Below are 15,235 nucleotides of genomic sequence, written 5' to 3' on the forward strand. Positions count from 1 at the left end.
ACCCGTCTAAAAAAAAAAAAAAAAAAAAAAAAAAAAAAAGCGAAACACAAATATGAGTGACAATGTCGAGGAGAAAAACAAAATTACACATTTCTAAGTGACCCCACAGACAACTGAAGAATTCCAGAAGAACAGAGAGTTAAGGGATAGCACATGCCAAAGAAACGACAGAGAGGCTTCTCACAATTGAAGGATGTCTCTTAATTAAAAGGAACCATCAATTCACTACCTAAACATAAGTAAAGTCCCATACCTAAAGATGTTTATGAAGTTGAGAACACAAATCCCAAACAGGCCATACACTAAGACCTCAGGAATCATTAAGCAAATAACTTCCATAGATGGATCACTGGAAGGAACGACAATGTAACTGCCTGAGACTCCAACTCTATCAAAGTCTATCAAGTATAAAGAAGTATTTCCACCAGGAGCTTTGTGGTTTACTTATTCTGTAAGCTTTATGAGAAAACTACTCCAATATGTACTTCACCAAAATGAAGATGTAAAAAAAGAGGAACATAGGCTAAGAAAAAGAGCTCAGCACTAGAAACTAAAGCAAGTCCTGAGATGACAATGGTACACCATTCTGAAAGGGCAAACAGCCAGTAGAGTGATATTTCAACTTAAAACAAATGTGCTTGAAACTGAACATTCTATAAAAAGATGAACATGTATCATAGCAACAGAGTGCTTGCTTAAAGGAGCAAACAGAGCACAGAAAATCAACAAGCACTGAGGATGTAGCTCAGAGCCAAAAAGACTCCCGAGGACACACAAGGCCCTAGACTCAATCCTTAGCATTGCCAAAAAAACCCAAATAAGACAATATTGTCCTAGTTAGTTTTAACTGTCAACTTGACACAGCCTAGAGTCACTTGAGAAGGGAGTCTCATTTCAGGGATTGCCCACATAAGACTGGTCTGTGGGCATGTCTATGGGGAGCTATCTGATATGACTTGTGGGCAGCACCATTTCCTGGGCAGGGAGTCCTGGGATGTGTAAGAAAGCTAACTAGCAGCTGGGTACGGTGCTGCATGCCTTTAATCGCAGCTGTGAGATCAAGGTCAGTCTGGTCTATGTGGCAAGTTCCAGGTCAGTTCCAGTTCCAAGTTGGGGCTACAGGGAGACCCTGTCTCAAAATGACCCCCCCGCAAAAAAAAAGAGAAAGGCTAGCTAGCTAAGCATAGATGAAGTGAGACAACAGGCAGCATTCCTCGATAGTTTCTGCTTCAACTTCCTGCGCTGTCCTCCCAGCTCAATGATGGACTATCACCTACCTATAAGTTGATTATTAACCCATTCCTCCCTTAAATTGCTTTTGGTCATGGTATCTGTTACAGCTGACCCTCCTAAAACAAAGTCCTCTAGATAGGCTGACTAGATTCACCAGAAGGGCAAGTAGTGGGGAATGGCTGGGGGTGCCGACAACACAGAAGACAGTAGCAAGGATATCAAGAGTATAAGGGCTCTAGTGGGGGGGAGGGAGGCTATGGGAGGGTGCTATCTGGGAAGTGGGTGTAAAAAAATATATATAATAATAATAATAATTCTTCAAAGCATAAAAAAATATGTCATAATATGGTAATTGGCTGAGCACTGAATAGTTATAAAAAATGATGAAAGAATATTGTTATTACATTCAGATAAGGTGTATATATCATTAATTACCTCAAGAAAAATACAACAAAATTAAGAAACTGAAATCAAGAATTAGCAGTACAAGTATGTATGTGGTTGGCTAAATAACAGTCCTGTGGAATACCTCAGCTCTGAGCAAAAGAAAGTGTCCAAAGGTCTGACCTACAGGAATCCGTGATTTTTAAATGTCTTCGAGTTATTAAAAACTGTATAAAGAACTTTTGTAATTGAGAATAATCGAGTAATAAAGGTGCTTTGAGGGGTATTAATACATAGTTGTGATCTTACTCCACTGAGCATTATCCCAAACTAACTTCAGAGCTCCAGAATTACAAAAGAATATATTTGCATTACTTAAGCTACTATTCAGTTTATAGTAACTTATTAAGGCAGCAATAGAAATAGTATTACTTAACTAAACTCCAAGCCCAGGCAGGCAAGACTGCACAGCCTGTTATCCTAACACCCAGAGACTGGGACTAGAGGATCTAAGACAAGCAGAGAAGAGCTTGTGCAACTTAGCAAGACCCTGCTCAGAAAACAAAATAAAACAAAACAAAAAAAAACTCACCTTACTCTTTGGTGCTTAATGTTTTTCCACACAAAATGCATTAACTTCTAATGAATTTTATAACTTTTTTTTATTATAAACATTAATCCTGCAATGAATGTTATATATTTGAAGATTACCTATTTTGTTCACTGTTTCATAAAGTCTGTTACAAAGGTACACTATGTGTGAACAAGCATTCAGTGGGATTACAAAAGCATGTAAAAACAATTAAGTAAAGAAGACCCAGGTTCGAATCCCAGCACCCACATGGCAGCTAACAACTGTCCGTAACTCCAGTTCTAGGGGATCCAACGACCTCTTCCGTCCTCCGCAGGCATTGCACGACACAGGTGCACTTACCTACATGCAAGCAATACACTCATACAGATGATTCTGATAATTTTAAAAAATTCTTAAAGAAAAACTAGATAGTGACTAGTCACGTTAGATGTACAGCTATGGGGCTTCAGAGATGGCTCAGCAGTGAAGTGCACTTGCTGCTCTTGCAGAGGACCTGGGTTCGATTCCCAAAACCTACATGGCAGCTAACAACCATCCCTAACTCTAGTTCTGGATCTGAAAGCCTCTGCAGGGACAGCATGCACATGGTGCACTTTTCTGGTAGACCATTATATCTATCTATAAACTCAGAAAACAATCAAAACAAAGCATTGCCTTCCCTTCTGAAGGAAGTTACTGATATTTCAGAAAGTCTACAAGTTTAAAGATAAAAGAAAAAATTGGGGGGCTGGAGAGATGGCTCAGCAGTTAAGAACATTGGTTATTCTTGCAGAAGACCTGAGTTCAAATCCCAGCACCCATAGGGCAGCTAACAACTGTCCATAACTCCAGTCCCAGAGAATCCGACAGCCTCTTCTGACCTTTGTGGGCACTGCACAACACAGGTGCACTTACCTACATGCAGGCAATACACACATACACATAAAATAAAAATAAAAATAAATTTCAGCAATTATCAAGGTATAAGACAAAGGTCTTATATGATCTTCAATCAGAACAAAGAACAGGATTTCATGTTAAAGGACTCACCAGTCACAGGAGTTGTAACTCCAACAAGAGGACTCTGCATTACTGAAATGTTTGTCTACATGAAAAAAAGAAAACAATATTAAGGTAAAAATGAAAAGTTAAAAACATACATAAAGACAGTAATTTTAAACAGCACCTTTCAATAGTTAACTGAATTACTATCATGTCTCTAATCAGCTCAGAGCCCCAAATGTACTCACTTTTGTCTTTCGCCCAGTATTAACCCAAAATATAGCCAAATTTTAGATTTCCTTTAGATCCTTTAATATATTTTTTTAAATAAGAAAAGTTAGGGGGCTGCAAAGATGGCACAGAGGTTAAGAACTCTTGCTATTCTTCCAGGGGACCCGGTTTCAATTCCGAGCACCCACAAGGCGGTGAACAATCATCCATAACTCCAGTTTCAGACGACTCCAACAGCCTCTTCTAGCCTCTCCAAGCACTGCATGACATGGGTGCACTTACAAACATGTAGGCAAAACACTCATACACATAAAATAAGAATAATAAATAAAATATTTTAAAATAAGTAAAGTCAGGCTGATAAGATGACTCAACAGGTAAGAACACTTGCTGCTAAGCTTGACAAGCCAAGTTCTATCTGTGGAACGCTTCATGGTAGAAGGAGAGAACCACTCCACCAAGTTGTGCTCTGACCTTCACAATGTACCATGGCTCCCATGTGTGTCCAGACATATAGAAACAAACACACACAAACACACACACACACACACACATGCAATTCTTTAAAAATATGGAACACTTCACGATTTTGCGTGTCATCCTTGCACAGGGACCATGCTAGTCTACTCTCTATCGTTCCAATTTTAGTGTATGTGCTGCCAAAGCACGTACACTAAAATGCATTTTTTTAAAAAAGAAAAGTTAAAATTGGATAAAGAAAATCTTTTTATAGGAGTTAACAGTAGTATGTTAGGTATTTGGTTTTAGTTCCTAAAGTGTAATAGTCAAAATAATGGACATAATGGTGAATCACCAAATTTACAGAAAAACAGAAAAATAGCACAAACTAATCAGTCTACTCAACAAAAGTGAGCTTATGTTGGGGTCTGAGAGACGGCTCAGCAGTTAGGAGTGTACTGCTCTTGTAGAGGACCCACAGTCCATTCCCAGCCATCTGCATGGCAGTTTGCCAGAACTAGTAACTCCAGTTTCAGGGGATCTGACACAATCTGGCCTCTTTGGGCTCCTAAATGCAGGATGTGCACAAAAACTCATGCAGATACACATAAATAAAAAAGAACTTTTTTAAAAAAATCAATTTTTTAAGATAGTTTATGTTTACCACTACCAGTAAAAAATTAGAAAAGTAGAAAATTATCATGTAGTCCCTTTAAATATGAGAAAATTTAAAGGGAGTTTAAAATCATCCTGCAAACAAAGCAAAACAACAAAAAGCCCAAAGCTGGGCATGGTAGTACCCCAATCCTTCAGGTGGAATCCCAGTATTTATTATAATCAGCAGGATCAGGAGTTCAAGGTCATCCTGGGCTACATGGGACCCTATCTCAAAAAAAAAAATAAAAATAAAAAAATAATTAAAATATAAATGGTGACGAGAGACTCAGATTACAAGTAAGTTATATAAATTACCTTTCTTTTTGTGCAAAGAATAATGGAAACTATCATGAATTCAGAAACCAAAAGTTCCCACACCAAACTAAACTGAACTAACTTCAGAACCATCCCTAATCAGGATATTCTGGATTTAGTTAATCAAGAACATCACTGTCCATTAAGACTCTAGTACATGCAAGCCAGTCCTGGTGTCACACACCTATAATCCTACCAACTGGGAGGCTGAGGCAGGGGGGGTCAAGTATAAGCAGGCAAAAATAATTTAGTATGGTTTAGCCTAATACACCCAAAATACTATCATTTTAATGTGTGATCAATATGGGAAACTGACAAGACCATCTATCTTCTTCTAGTCTTCAGATTCCAATGTATATTTTAAACCTAAAGTATATCTCAAACAGAACTAGATACATTACAAGTGTCAACTGCCACACATTGGCAAATGCTGACAGGACTAAGTCAAGGTGATGGAAAGAGAAAATGAGCATAACACAGCAGTGAGCTTGGCTTTACTTGACAAACAGACTAGAAACCTGAATATAAGGGCTGGAGAGGCAGCTCAGCAGTTAAGAGCACTGGCCGCTCTTGCAGAGGACCCAGCTTTAATCCCCAGCACCCAAATGGCAACTAACAACCATCTGTAACTCGAGTTCCACAGGATCCAATGCCCTCTTCTGGCTTCAGTGGGCTTTCCTCGACACAGGTGCACTTACATACACGCAGGCAAAACACACACACACACACACACACACACACACACACACATAAAATAAAAATACATCAAAAAATGTTTTAAAATTTTTCTAAATAAATGTGTTACTACAAAGAACTTATCTATTTAAATGATATAGCTTATCTGTTCAAGGACAAGAGTGATAAGAACCCTTATGACTGAAAACCTCCTACTTAACAGAAAAATTGGCGCTACCTTTCAAACGGACAATTAAGTCACTATAGTATGAGCAGAGTGACTGCTATAAACACTGGCTCTAGAGTCAAGACAGGCTGGGCTTGAAGTCTGGTTCTCCTATAATCTAGCTGTCTTAACCTTGACAAATTATTTAATCATTCTGTGGCCTACTTTCATAAATGATGAAGTTCATCACAGACTCACTGTTAGGACTAACACAGGTCATAAGAGCAAGGCAAAAAAAGTCCTTTCCAATCAAGACACTTTCTTGCTGTTGTTATTCCTAATAAAACAGAATCTCTACTTTGACTACCTATATCAACCCAAACTTAGCACTACCATGAATGCACCTACACCAAGAGCATACTAAATTAATAGTTCATATATTTGCAGGAGGCAGTTTTTAGTAAACTAAGCACTGAATACATCTATGAAAGAATACTGGTCTTACATTAATAAAAAATTTATAAAACAAAGTTCTTAAATCATTACTAAATGTTCACCCTCCAGATAAAACCTTGAATTTTCATTTTCCACCCACAAATTAATGTACAAATATTAAACTAAAGTGATCAAAATTACTTTATACTCTGCATGTACAGTAACTAGGTTGGGAACATGGGCAGGTGAACAAACGTACCTATAAAATCCACAGAACTTACACAAGTTCTAGAAAGCAATCTAGAGTCTACTACCATCTCCTTTTTTGGCTGAAACAGGACTTTGCTACATTGCCCACGTCAGTTTCAAACTCTTGATCTTCCTGCCTTAGCCTCCCAGATGCTAGGACTATAGGCATAGGCCACCATGCCCAGGTTAGAGTTCTATTACATTTTAAATACATTTCATGATAAACCTAAGTTGAGTCTATATGTACTTAATACTTAATCTATACAGTTATTCCAGAATATACCACACAGAAATTTCTAATTACTGATCTTCATGGTGTAACCACATAAAAACACAAAATGATTAATTATGGCCCATGGGACTGTGTTTCACCTGTCTTCTTGAAGTTAAAGGTGTTGATCCAAGTCCTGGGCTGGAAATGTCATCATATATACTCCTAACAGGTGGAGCTCCACTTTTATCTTTATGAGCAGGTACAACAGGTTGAGGTGGTGACCCACCTGAAATACACAAAAAAAATAGGTTAGAAAGCAAAGTAATCTTTCTTCTAAGATATGCTCAATGTGTATTTTTAAAATAATTACAAAACTCTGGTTTCCTTTCACATATATTTAAACAATGGTGTATATGTTACCTAGGAATCTTGTTTTAAATCAGACTCTGAGCTAGCTAGGCATGGTGATGCACAGCTTTAATCCCAAAACTCAAGGTAGAGAGGCAGGCAGATCTTTGTGAGACTGAGGCCAGCCTGGTCTATATAAAGAGTTACAGGCCAAATGAGGCTACAGGGAGACTCTGCCTCAAAAAAATTTTTTAAAAATTAATAAATCAGTCAGACTCTGGTTCAGAAGGTGAGATGGAACCTGCAACTGTGCATTTCTAATAAGCTGCAGGTAATGCCACAACGTTGGCACTTTGAGTTAAGGGCTACAGAATAAATTACTATTGGAAATTTTAGTTTTTAGAAAGCTCATGGAACTTCTGCTTCTCTATTAAATGTTTACACATTTCAAATATGTTATGTGGCCTAGAGACAGGCATGCCAGTGCCTTCCTTTGATCCTTATTACTCAGGAAGCTGAGATGGGAGGAGCCTCACAGAGGTCAAGAGGAGCAGGAATATACCAATTCCCTGACTCCACACAAACAAAGCAGTTGAGGCAGAACACACCTTTAATCCCAGCACTGGAAAGGCAGGAGCAGGCAGATCTCTGTGAGTTAAGAGATCAGCCTATCTATATACTGAGCTGTAGGCCAGCCAGGGCTACATAGTGAGGCTCTATCTCAAATTAATAAAATCTCATTTCTCTCTTGAAAATAGATATTAAACAACTCTAATCTGAGTATACTTGAATAATTATGATCCCCTCAGTATGGAATTTGACTGTCAAAATTAAACTGATCCCCACCCATTATGTTTCTCACAGTAGAAAATTTTTAATAAAGAGACGAAGAAACAGGACCATCTTTTGTGACATAAGCAATGTTAGACAATGAAGCAGCCCAGGCCTCTGTCAAGACTCATAGGAAAACTGCTCAGCATAGGCTACTGAATGACGCTGACCCTGGGGTCAGGGCCATGCTGTCACTATTGAATGAACTTCATCCAATTACTTATTATTTAGCTTCAGATTCCTCTTTTGAAAGTGGGCACACTTCTTTTTGAAAATGGGGCTATTATTACCTAACTGTTAAAAAAGATTTTTTTTTTTTTTAAGTTCTTATTCAAGAGCCTGGAAAAAAGGCAGAGCTTCATTTTTTGTGAGGCTTTGTGGGTTTTTTTTTCCTGTTTTTATGTTTTTGTTTTCAAGACAGGGTCTCATGTAGCCTAAGCTGATCTCAAAATCTCTAAGCAGAACAAGATAGCCTGGTGCATCTGATCCTCCTGCCTCTACCTTCCAAGTGCTGGGATAAGAGATCTGACCACCACACCTGGGTATTTATGGGTTTTTGAGAGGGTCTTGCCCTGCAGCCAAAGCTTTCTTGAAACTCCATATGCAGCCCAGGCTGGCACAGTCCTCCTGCCTCTGCTTCTGATGCTGGGATTACAGGTATTCACCCCTATGCCCAGCTAAGGCATACTTTTATAGTAAAAGTCTTATTTTTTAAAATGTTAGTGAGGATGCTCATTGCACTCTTCTGAAATTGTAGTATGTATACTAATGAACTATAAAACTATTTACTCACCTGCAAGTAAGGGTGATCTCATTTCCATGACTCCCACTGAAGGGCCATTAACTGATCGAGGCTGTGGTGTCACTGGAGCTGGTAAATCCCCCATTAAAAATCCAGGTAAAAATTGGGCATTAACGCCTGGCTTTGGAGACGTGGGTGAACCCAGCATCATTGGTTCAGATCCTAAATTAATCAAAAAATGAAATAAAGTCATTTCCATTATAATGCCTAACAAAATGATACAGCAACCTATAATAAAAGTTGGGGAAATTTAACCAAAAAATTACAAGTTTAAATATTATAGAACCATACAGAACTATATTATAGAACAATAGTTTTAATTTATTCTAAAAGGTAGTAAACATGTTTCAAAAATGTAACATGATCTTGCATTCACAACAGTAATCTTCTGTTCCTTTCTGTCCAACTAGGGATCAAAACCTAGGGCTTTGCCCGTGCTGAACAAGTGCCCAACCACTAAGCTACAGTCCCACAATATTAATTTTTTGTTTCTGGTTACATTATTTCAGTGATGTAAAAATACAAAATTTACCTCTAAATTTGAAAAACAGCTTATTGTTTTTAAAAAAAAATTCTAATATAAGCAGAAAAAACATTCTTTCCATTTTGGGTTCAGTTTCTAATGAGCAACAATTAAGAAGAATATGCCAATTTTTACACAAAGTCTTGACATTTTAAATCAGAAACAGACTCATTTTGCTACTGGTCCCATTTCTTCTTCCCTATACACAAAACAACAAATTATTTCTGGGATTAAAATTAACCATGTTTACACTATGACGTTAATGCAGAAAAACTGGCCTTCTAACTCAGGGATACATTAAAGGGAGTTGTAAAACTTATTCTCAGATCATTTTTTTTCCCCTTTATGAGGCCCTCTTGTAACCCCAGCTGGCCTGGGACTCACTAAGTAGACCAGGCAGGTCTCAATCTCACAGAAATCTGCCTCCTGCCTCCCAAGAGCTGGGATTAAAGGCGTGTGTCACCAAACCGGAAAGAATTTACTTTACCCAAAACATGGCACATATTACATGCCATGTGAATCTACAAAATTCTACACAATATATTCATTGCTCTTTTCCAAACTCAGAAAGCTATAAATTAATATTAAGAAAAATATACACCAACACTACACACATTTTAGTTTTTATTTTGTTTTAAAATGATACATGGTTGTCACCATTCACAAAACTCAGCAGAAAAAAAAGAGGGGATCAACATATTTGCTAGATTTTTGTTGAAAGAGGTATTTCCAAAACCTTCCCCAATAATGGGAATGACTCTTTTAGAAAAGGCGGCGGAGGGTCGGGGGGGACGAACCCCAGCAAACTCTCTAAGGCTGCACTCAATGGTTAGCACTGCCTGGCTTATTCTAGGTCACACAATTCGTACTTTCATAAAGTCCCTTTTTGCCAGAAGTCATCAAACAAGACCCTGAAGCCTCCGCGACGAGTAGCACCTGCGCGGCACCACCCACCCATATGCCGGGCGAGGACGCTTCTGGGTCCAGGGCCCAGATGACCCACCACTCGGCTCTGCCGGGCCCGAGGACTGGCGGATACCAATGTCCGCGCGGCCGCAGGACGAGACCGCACGGCCTGGGACGCACCCCGGAGGTCACCGCGCCGTAACCGTTCCCGCTCCGGACCTGCACGTGCAGCGCCGTCTCCAGAGGAGCTGGCTGGGAACTTGTGGGGGACCCAGAGAAGTCCCTCCGCACCTGAAGCCAACAACCGGCTCCTGCGAGCTATGGGCCCCAGCCCGGGCCCTTCCAGGCCCAGAGCGCGGGACCGTGCCACCGAGGGCCGAGCACTCACCCAGCGTGGGCACCTGCGGCTCCACGGCAAACGCTGCCATCGCCACCGCCGCCCGCTCCTCTGCACTGAGCGGCCCAATTTTCAAAAATGGCGGAAACTCTCTCCACCGGTAGGGCCTCGGTACTTTGTGGGGTTGCGTAACTTCCGAGCATGCTCCATGTTCAGGGAGAGGGCGCTGGAGCCATTTTGGGAAAGGGCAAAGGTAAGTCCTGGGCGTCTCAGAAAAAGATTTCTCTAGGAAAGCTGTGCAGGGGGATATGGGACCTGTGGTTCTGGGAATGGATTTGGTCTCGTTGCAACCTCCTGCTGCTTCCGCTTCGTACAAACACAGATTCCTTTGCTTACTTGTTAATTAACGTGAGTTTCCCCAATGTTCTATCACCTGTAGGCTTTTCTAACACTTGGAAAAGTAGGCTTAATGAAACCGTTTGTACTTCTCAGTAACTTGATTTCTGCACTTAATGCAGGACTTAAAATGTATCTTCTACCATCTATATGCCATTTAACTTTTTATTTTACGTGCATGAGTGTTTTGCCTGTACCTGTGTAAGTGTTGTGTTCAATGCCCTAGGAGGCCAGAAGAGGGCGTTAGAGCCCCTGGACCTGGAGTTACAGATGCTTGTTAGCCATCAAGTAGATCCTGGGAACCCAGCCTGGATCCTTTGTAAGAGTAGCCAATGTTCTTAATCACTGAGCTATCTCTCTAGCCCCTATATGCCTTGCCATTTCTTCTAAAGTTTGTTTTATGTAGGCACTATTTTACATTAAAACACAAACCGTATGCTGTTTATTGCTTGCATGTAAATTGTTTGCAAATATAGCTAACAAACGTATGTGTAAATAATGAGTTTTTTTTTTTTTTTTTTTGGAGAAAGAGTCTCCCTGTAGCCCCTCGTGTGATAGAGGTCAGACCAGGCTGACCAGGCTGACCTCTATCACACAAAGATTACCTTGCCTTTGACACCCCAGTACTGAGATTAAAGGCATGTGCCACCACACCCAGACCATAATTTTTTTTATAAAAACAGCAAAGCCACCTTATGCCATCCTGACCGTGCCATCCATGCCCTTCTAACTTCTTTACTTTGCTGCTTTTCTTTAGGGCATAGTCATGTATTGATCACACACTCACACACCTAGAATGTGTGAATATATTTGATAGCCAAGTGTGATGGTGTATCCCTTTAGTCCCAGCTCTCAGGAGGCAGAGGCAGATGGATCTCTGTGAGTTCAAGGCCAGCCTGGTCTGGTCTACGTACCGAGTCCCAGGCCGACATAGTGAAACCCTGTTTTAAGTAATTAATTATTTAATTTAATTTCACTAAATTAATGTAAATCCTATAAAAATAATGTGCTTTATGTCCTATATTCTCGAATGCTCTCTGATTCTTCACTAACCTCTAGAAAATGCTGACCTAACCTTGACTGTTTCCTTTGAGACTATAAAATCTCAAATACAGCAAGAATTTTGTCACTGGAGTAAAGCAATAGCAATTCCAATATTAAATAACAGTTTCCTAGAATTCAAATTTTTAAACCACCTCAGGTTCAATTTACTCTTTAAAAAAAAAAAGTAAATGACAGGACTAGAGGAACTGACTCAGCAGTTAAGAGCATGGGCTGCTCTAGCAGAGGACCCAGGTTCAGTTCCCAGCACCTACATGGGGGCTAACAACCATCTGTAACTCCCTTTCCAAAGGATCTGCCCCCCGAAGGGCATTGTACAACATGGGTAAACTTAGATGCCTGCAGGCAATACAGTTGTACACATAAAATGAAACTAATAAAATACTTTTTTTTAATGAATGAGTTTCGGGTAGTGGTGGTGTGGATCTCTGTAAGTTCAAGGCCAGCCTGGTCTACATAGTGAGTTCCAGGCCAGCTGAGCTACGGGGAGCCACAGGGAGACCGTGTCTCAAAAAGACCAAAAAAAAAAAAAAAAAGAATGAGTTGAATTGCATCCACTGAAAAGTTGGTAAGTTAGAAGACTCAAATGTGTTTATCTTCAGAATTGCCTCAAATGGTGTACACCATGGATTTTCAGTGCTTTCCTAGCCACCAGGAGAGTCTTTAGTAACTAGATTTTCTTGGAGAGCCTGCTCCAGATACCACAAAGCCCATTAAAGAAATTTATCCTTTCAATTCTGTTTCTCTAGAACCATTCCTGTATTAATCAGCATTCTCTAAAGAAAGAGAACTGATAAAATTTATTAGATTAACTTACAGGATAGAGTCTGAGTAATCCAACAATGGCTGCACCAACCTGGAGAGACTGAGAATCCAGTGGTTGCCCAATCCTCGAGGCTGGATATCTAGGGAGTCCCAATCTGTGCTGAAGGCCTGATGGGTTCCAGGAGATCTGCTAGTCTTCAGTCTATGTTGGAATCCAAGGAGTTGGTGACAGCAGAGAGACAAGCTCACCAGTGAGAGAGAAGGCAAGGGGCAAAAATATTCCCTTCTGGCTTTCATACAGGCTGCCATCAGGAGGTAACAGCCACATTTAGGGTGGGACTTCCAGCCTCAGATGATCCAATCAAGAAGGTCTCCCTCATTTCAGTTAATCCCATATCCAGTCAAATTGACACCCAGGATTAGCCATCACACTGCATTTAGGACTCACTCTCAATCCAAGTAATCAAATTGAGGTAATTGAGTCAACGATCAATTCTCCAAAATGCTTTTTACCACACAAGGTAACATTCACAAGTTCCAGAGTTTATAGCCCACATTACTTTTTAGAATAAATTACCAAGAAAGATTCCTCAGTAGAGGAATTTCTATACAAATTATTATATAGCCAAACAAAAGAAAATGATGTATTTGTTAGAAAGAGTAAGACAGGAGGAGATGACCGGTGAACAGACATGAGAGACAAAGTGCCCATTCTGGAACGTGGCAGTCTGTGACTTTAGAGGAAGACACTGGAGGCTGGAGGAGAGAAGGAGGCACTACTGCCACCTGCCCCTGCACCCCCATCCTGCCCCCACTTCCTTTCACATCCCCACCACTCCTGAACCTGTTCCTGACTTACCAGAATATTTTTTTAAACAAAACTAAGTATGGAAAAAATAAAAAAGAGTAAGACAGAACTGGGGAAATGGTTCAGTTGATAAAGTGCTTGCCTTGAAAGCAAGATGATCTGAGTTCCTTATGTTCAGTCCCTAGAGTCCACATCAAAATATCCAGACATTGTAGCATGCACTTGTATTCCCAGCACTTGGGAGATGGTGCATGTTGGATACCTGAACACCACTGACAAACCACCCTAGCCTGCTTGTCAAACTCCAGGCCAGTGAGAGACCCTGTCTCAAAAAATAAAAAGGTGGCTAGCACCTGAGGAACATCACCCAAGGTTGTCCTTTGCCCTGCATGCACACTTGCATATGCAGGTGCCCCCCCATACACAATTATAAAAGGAGGGCCAACAAGATGGTTCAGTGGGCAAAAGTGCAAGTCTGATGACCTGAGTTCAATCCTGAAAACAATGAAAAGCGTAAACCCCCTCCTAAAATTTGCCTTCTGACCTCCACATGCACAGCATGGCTACATGTACACACACACACACACACACACTAACAATAATATAATAATAATAATTAATAATAATAATAATAAAATTTAAGAAATAAAAAAGATGCTTTTGGTGTGTATTAACCTTGAAACACCTATATGATCTAAATTTTTAAAAAGTGATGTGAATGTGGTGAGTAGGGAGAAGAGAGAGGCTTAAATAAGGGAAAAAGCCGGGAAAGATTTACACTGTTTGACAGAAAAAGTAGGAAAGGGGATTGTAAATGGAATAATTTAAGAAGAGCTTGTAGCTTATTATATATAATTTTGTGGTTGATTACAGATGTTATTTACTATTTTTATTATGTTTAATTTTTTTCAGTCTAGAAAGTTATTTTCTTTCTATATGCATTTCAATCTTTGCCCTTTTTTTTTTTTTTTGGTATTTTGTTGATTGTTTTTTGACAGGGTCTCCCTAGTCACAGCCCACCTAGAAGTCACAATGTGAACCAGGGTGGCTTCAGTCTCGCAGATACCCACCAGCATTTGCCTCCTGAGAGCTGGGATTAAAAGCTCACACCACCACACCCAGCATTCAATCTTTGCCCTTTTGACTGGCTCTTTCCTTATCAAGCTGTGAAGATGCCCAGTGTGCCCTCTCTTAAAAGCATCTCTAGACTCTGCTCCTTCTAGGTACTACAGCCTCATTTGTCCCTCACTTCTCCCCTCCCCCAGCCCAGTATCTCAAGAGAAGAGTCTATAGAGATTAACAGATGTTCTCGCTCCGCACCTTCCACTGTGTTTTGCTCTTTTGTGTGATGCTTCACTTTCTGGTTCTCCTAATTTTCTACCCCTTATCTTGTTTGGTAGCTGATCCTATCTGTTTCTGCCCTTGAAGTAGTATTGTTGGTTAAGCCTTTTTCCTCTCCTTCAAGCTCATAGTCATATCTCTTGAAGTCCTTAGCAGTTGTCAAATTGTGTAAATAATTCCCAATGCATGTATGTCCAATCTCTCTGCAAAGCCAAGTGTCCCTTTTCCACACACTTGCTATCAGTACATCAGATCTTAAAATAAACTTATCTTACCCTGAAATCAGCCCCTGTATTAGTTACTTTTCTGCTGCTGTTGTAGAAACATCATGATCAAGGGAACTTATAAAAGGAAGAGTTTATTTAGCTTACAGTTCCAAAGGGGCAAGAGCTCATCATGGCAGGGAGGTATGACAGCTGAGATGGCTGGAGTAGGAACAGAAGCTAAGCTCTCACATCTTCAAGCAGGCAGAGGAAGCAGAGATCAACTGGAGATCCAGCAAGGCTTAAGAACTCTCTAACC

At 40.1% G+C, this 15,235-nt stretch overlaps 1 protein-coding gene and 1 non-coding gene across 3 annotated transcripts in view; both read right to left on the reverse strand.

Moving 5' to 3' along the window:
* Nucleotides 1–10,506, reverse strand: part of Nup35 (nucleoporin 35) — a 21,676-nt gene extending 11,170 nt beyond the window's left edge. For both annotated transcript variants that reach the window (XR_003848701.1, XM_008827939.3), the window contains exons 1-4: nt 10,393–10,506; nt 8,567–8,737; nt 6,753–6,880; nt 3,242–3,296 (exon numbers count right to left, since the gene is read on the reverse strand). Coding sequence is in view for 1 of the 2 variants with exons in the window: in XM_008827939.3 (XP_008826161.1) it covers nt 3,242–3,296; nt 6,753–6,880; nt 8,567–8,737; nt 10,393–10,432 (394 nt within the window). In the remaining variant the exon portion in view is untranslated. The remainder of the gene's footprint in view (nt 1–3,241; nt 3,297–6,752; nt 6,881–8,566; nt 8,738–10,392) is intronic.
* Nucleotides 3,990–4,092, reverse strand: LOC115069436. The gene has a single exon (XR_003848705.1). It is a non-coding gene; the product is annotated as a U6 spliceosomal RNA (small nuclear RNA).
* Nucleotides 10,507–15,235: the final 4,729 nt, after the last annotated feature.

This window comes from Nannospalax galili, unplaced genomic scaffold (assembly GCF_000622305.1).
Source record: "Nannospalax galili isolate Female #2095 unplaced genomic scaffold, S.galili_v1.0 scaffold892, whole genome shotgun sequence".
NCBI classification, from domain to species: domain Eukaryota; kingdom Metazoa; phylum Chordata; class Mammalia; order Rodentia; family Spalacidae; genus Nannospalax; species Nannospalax galili.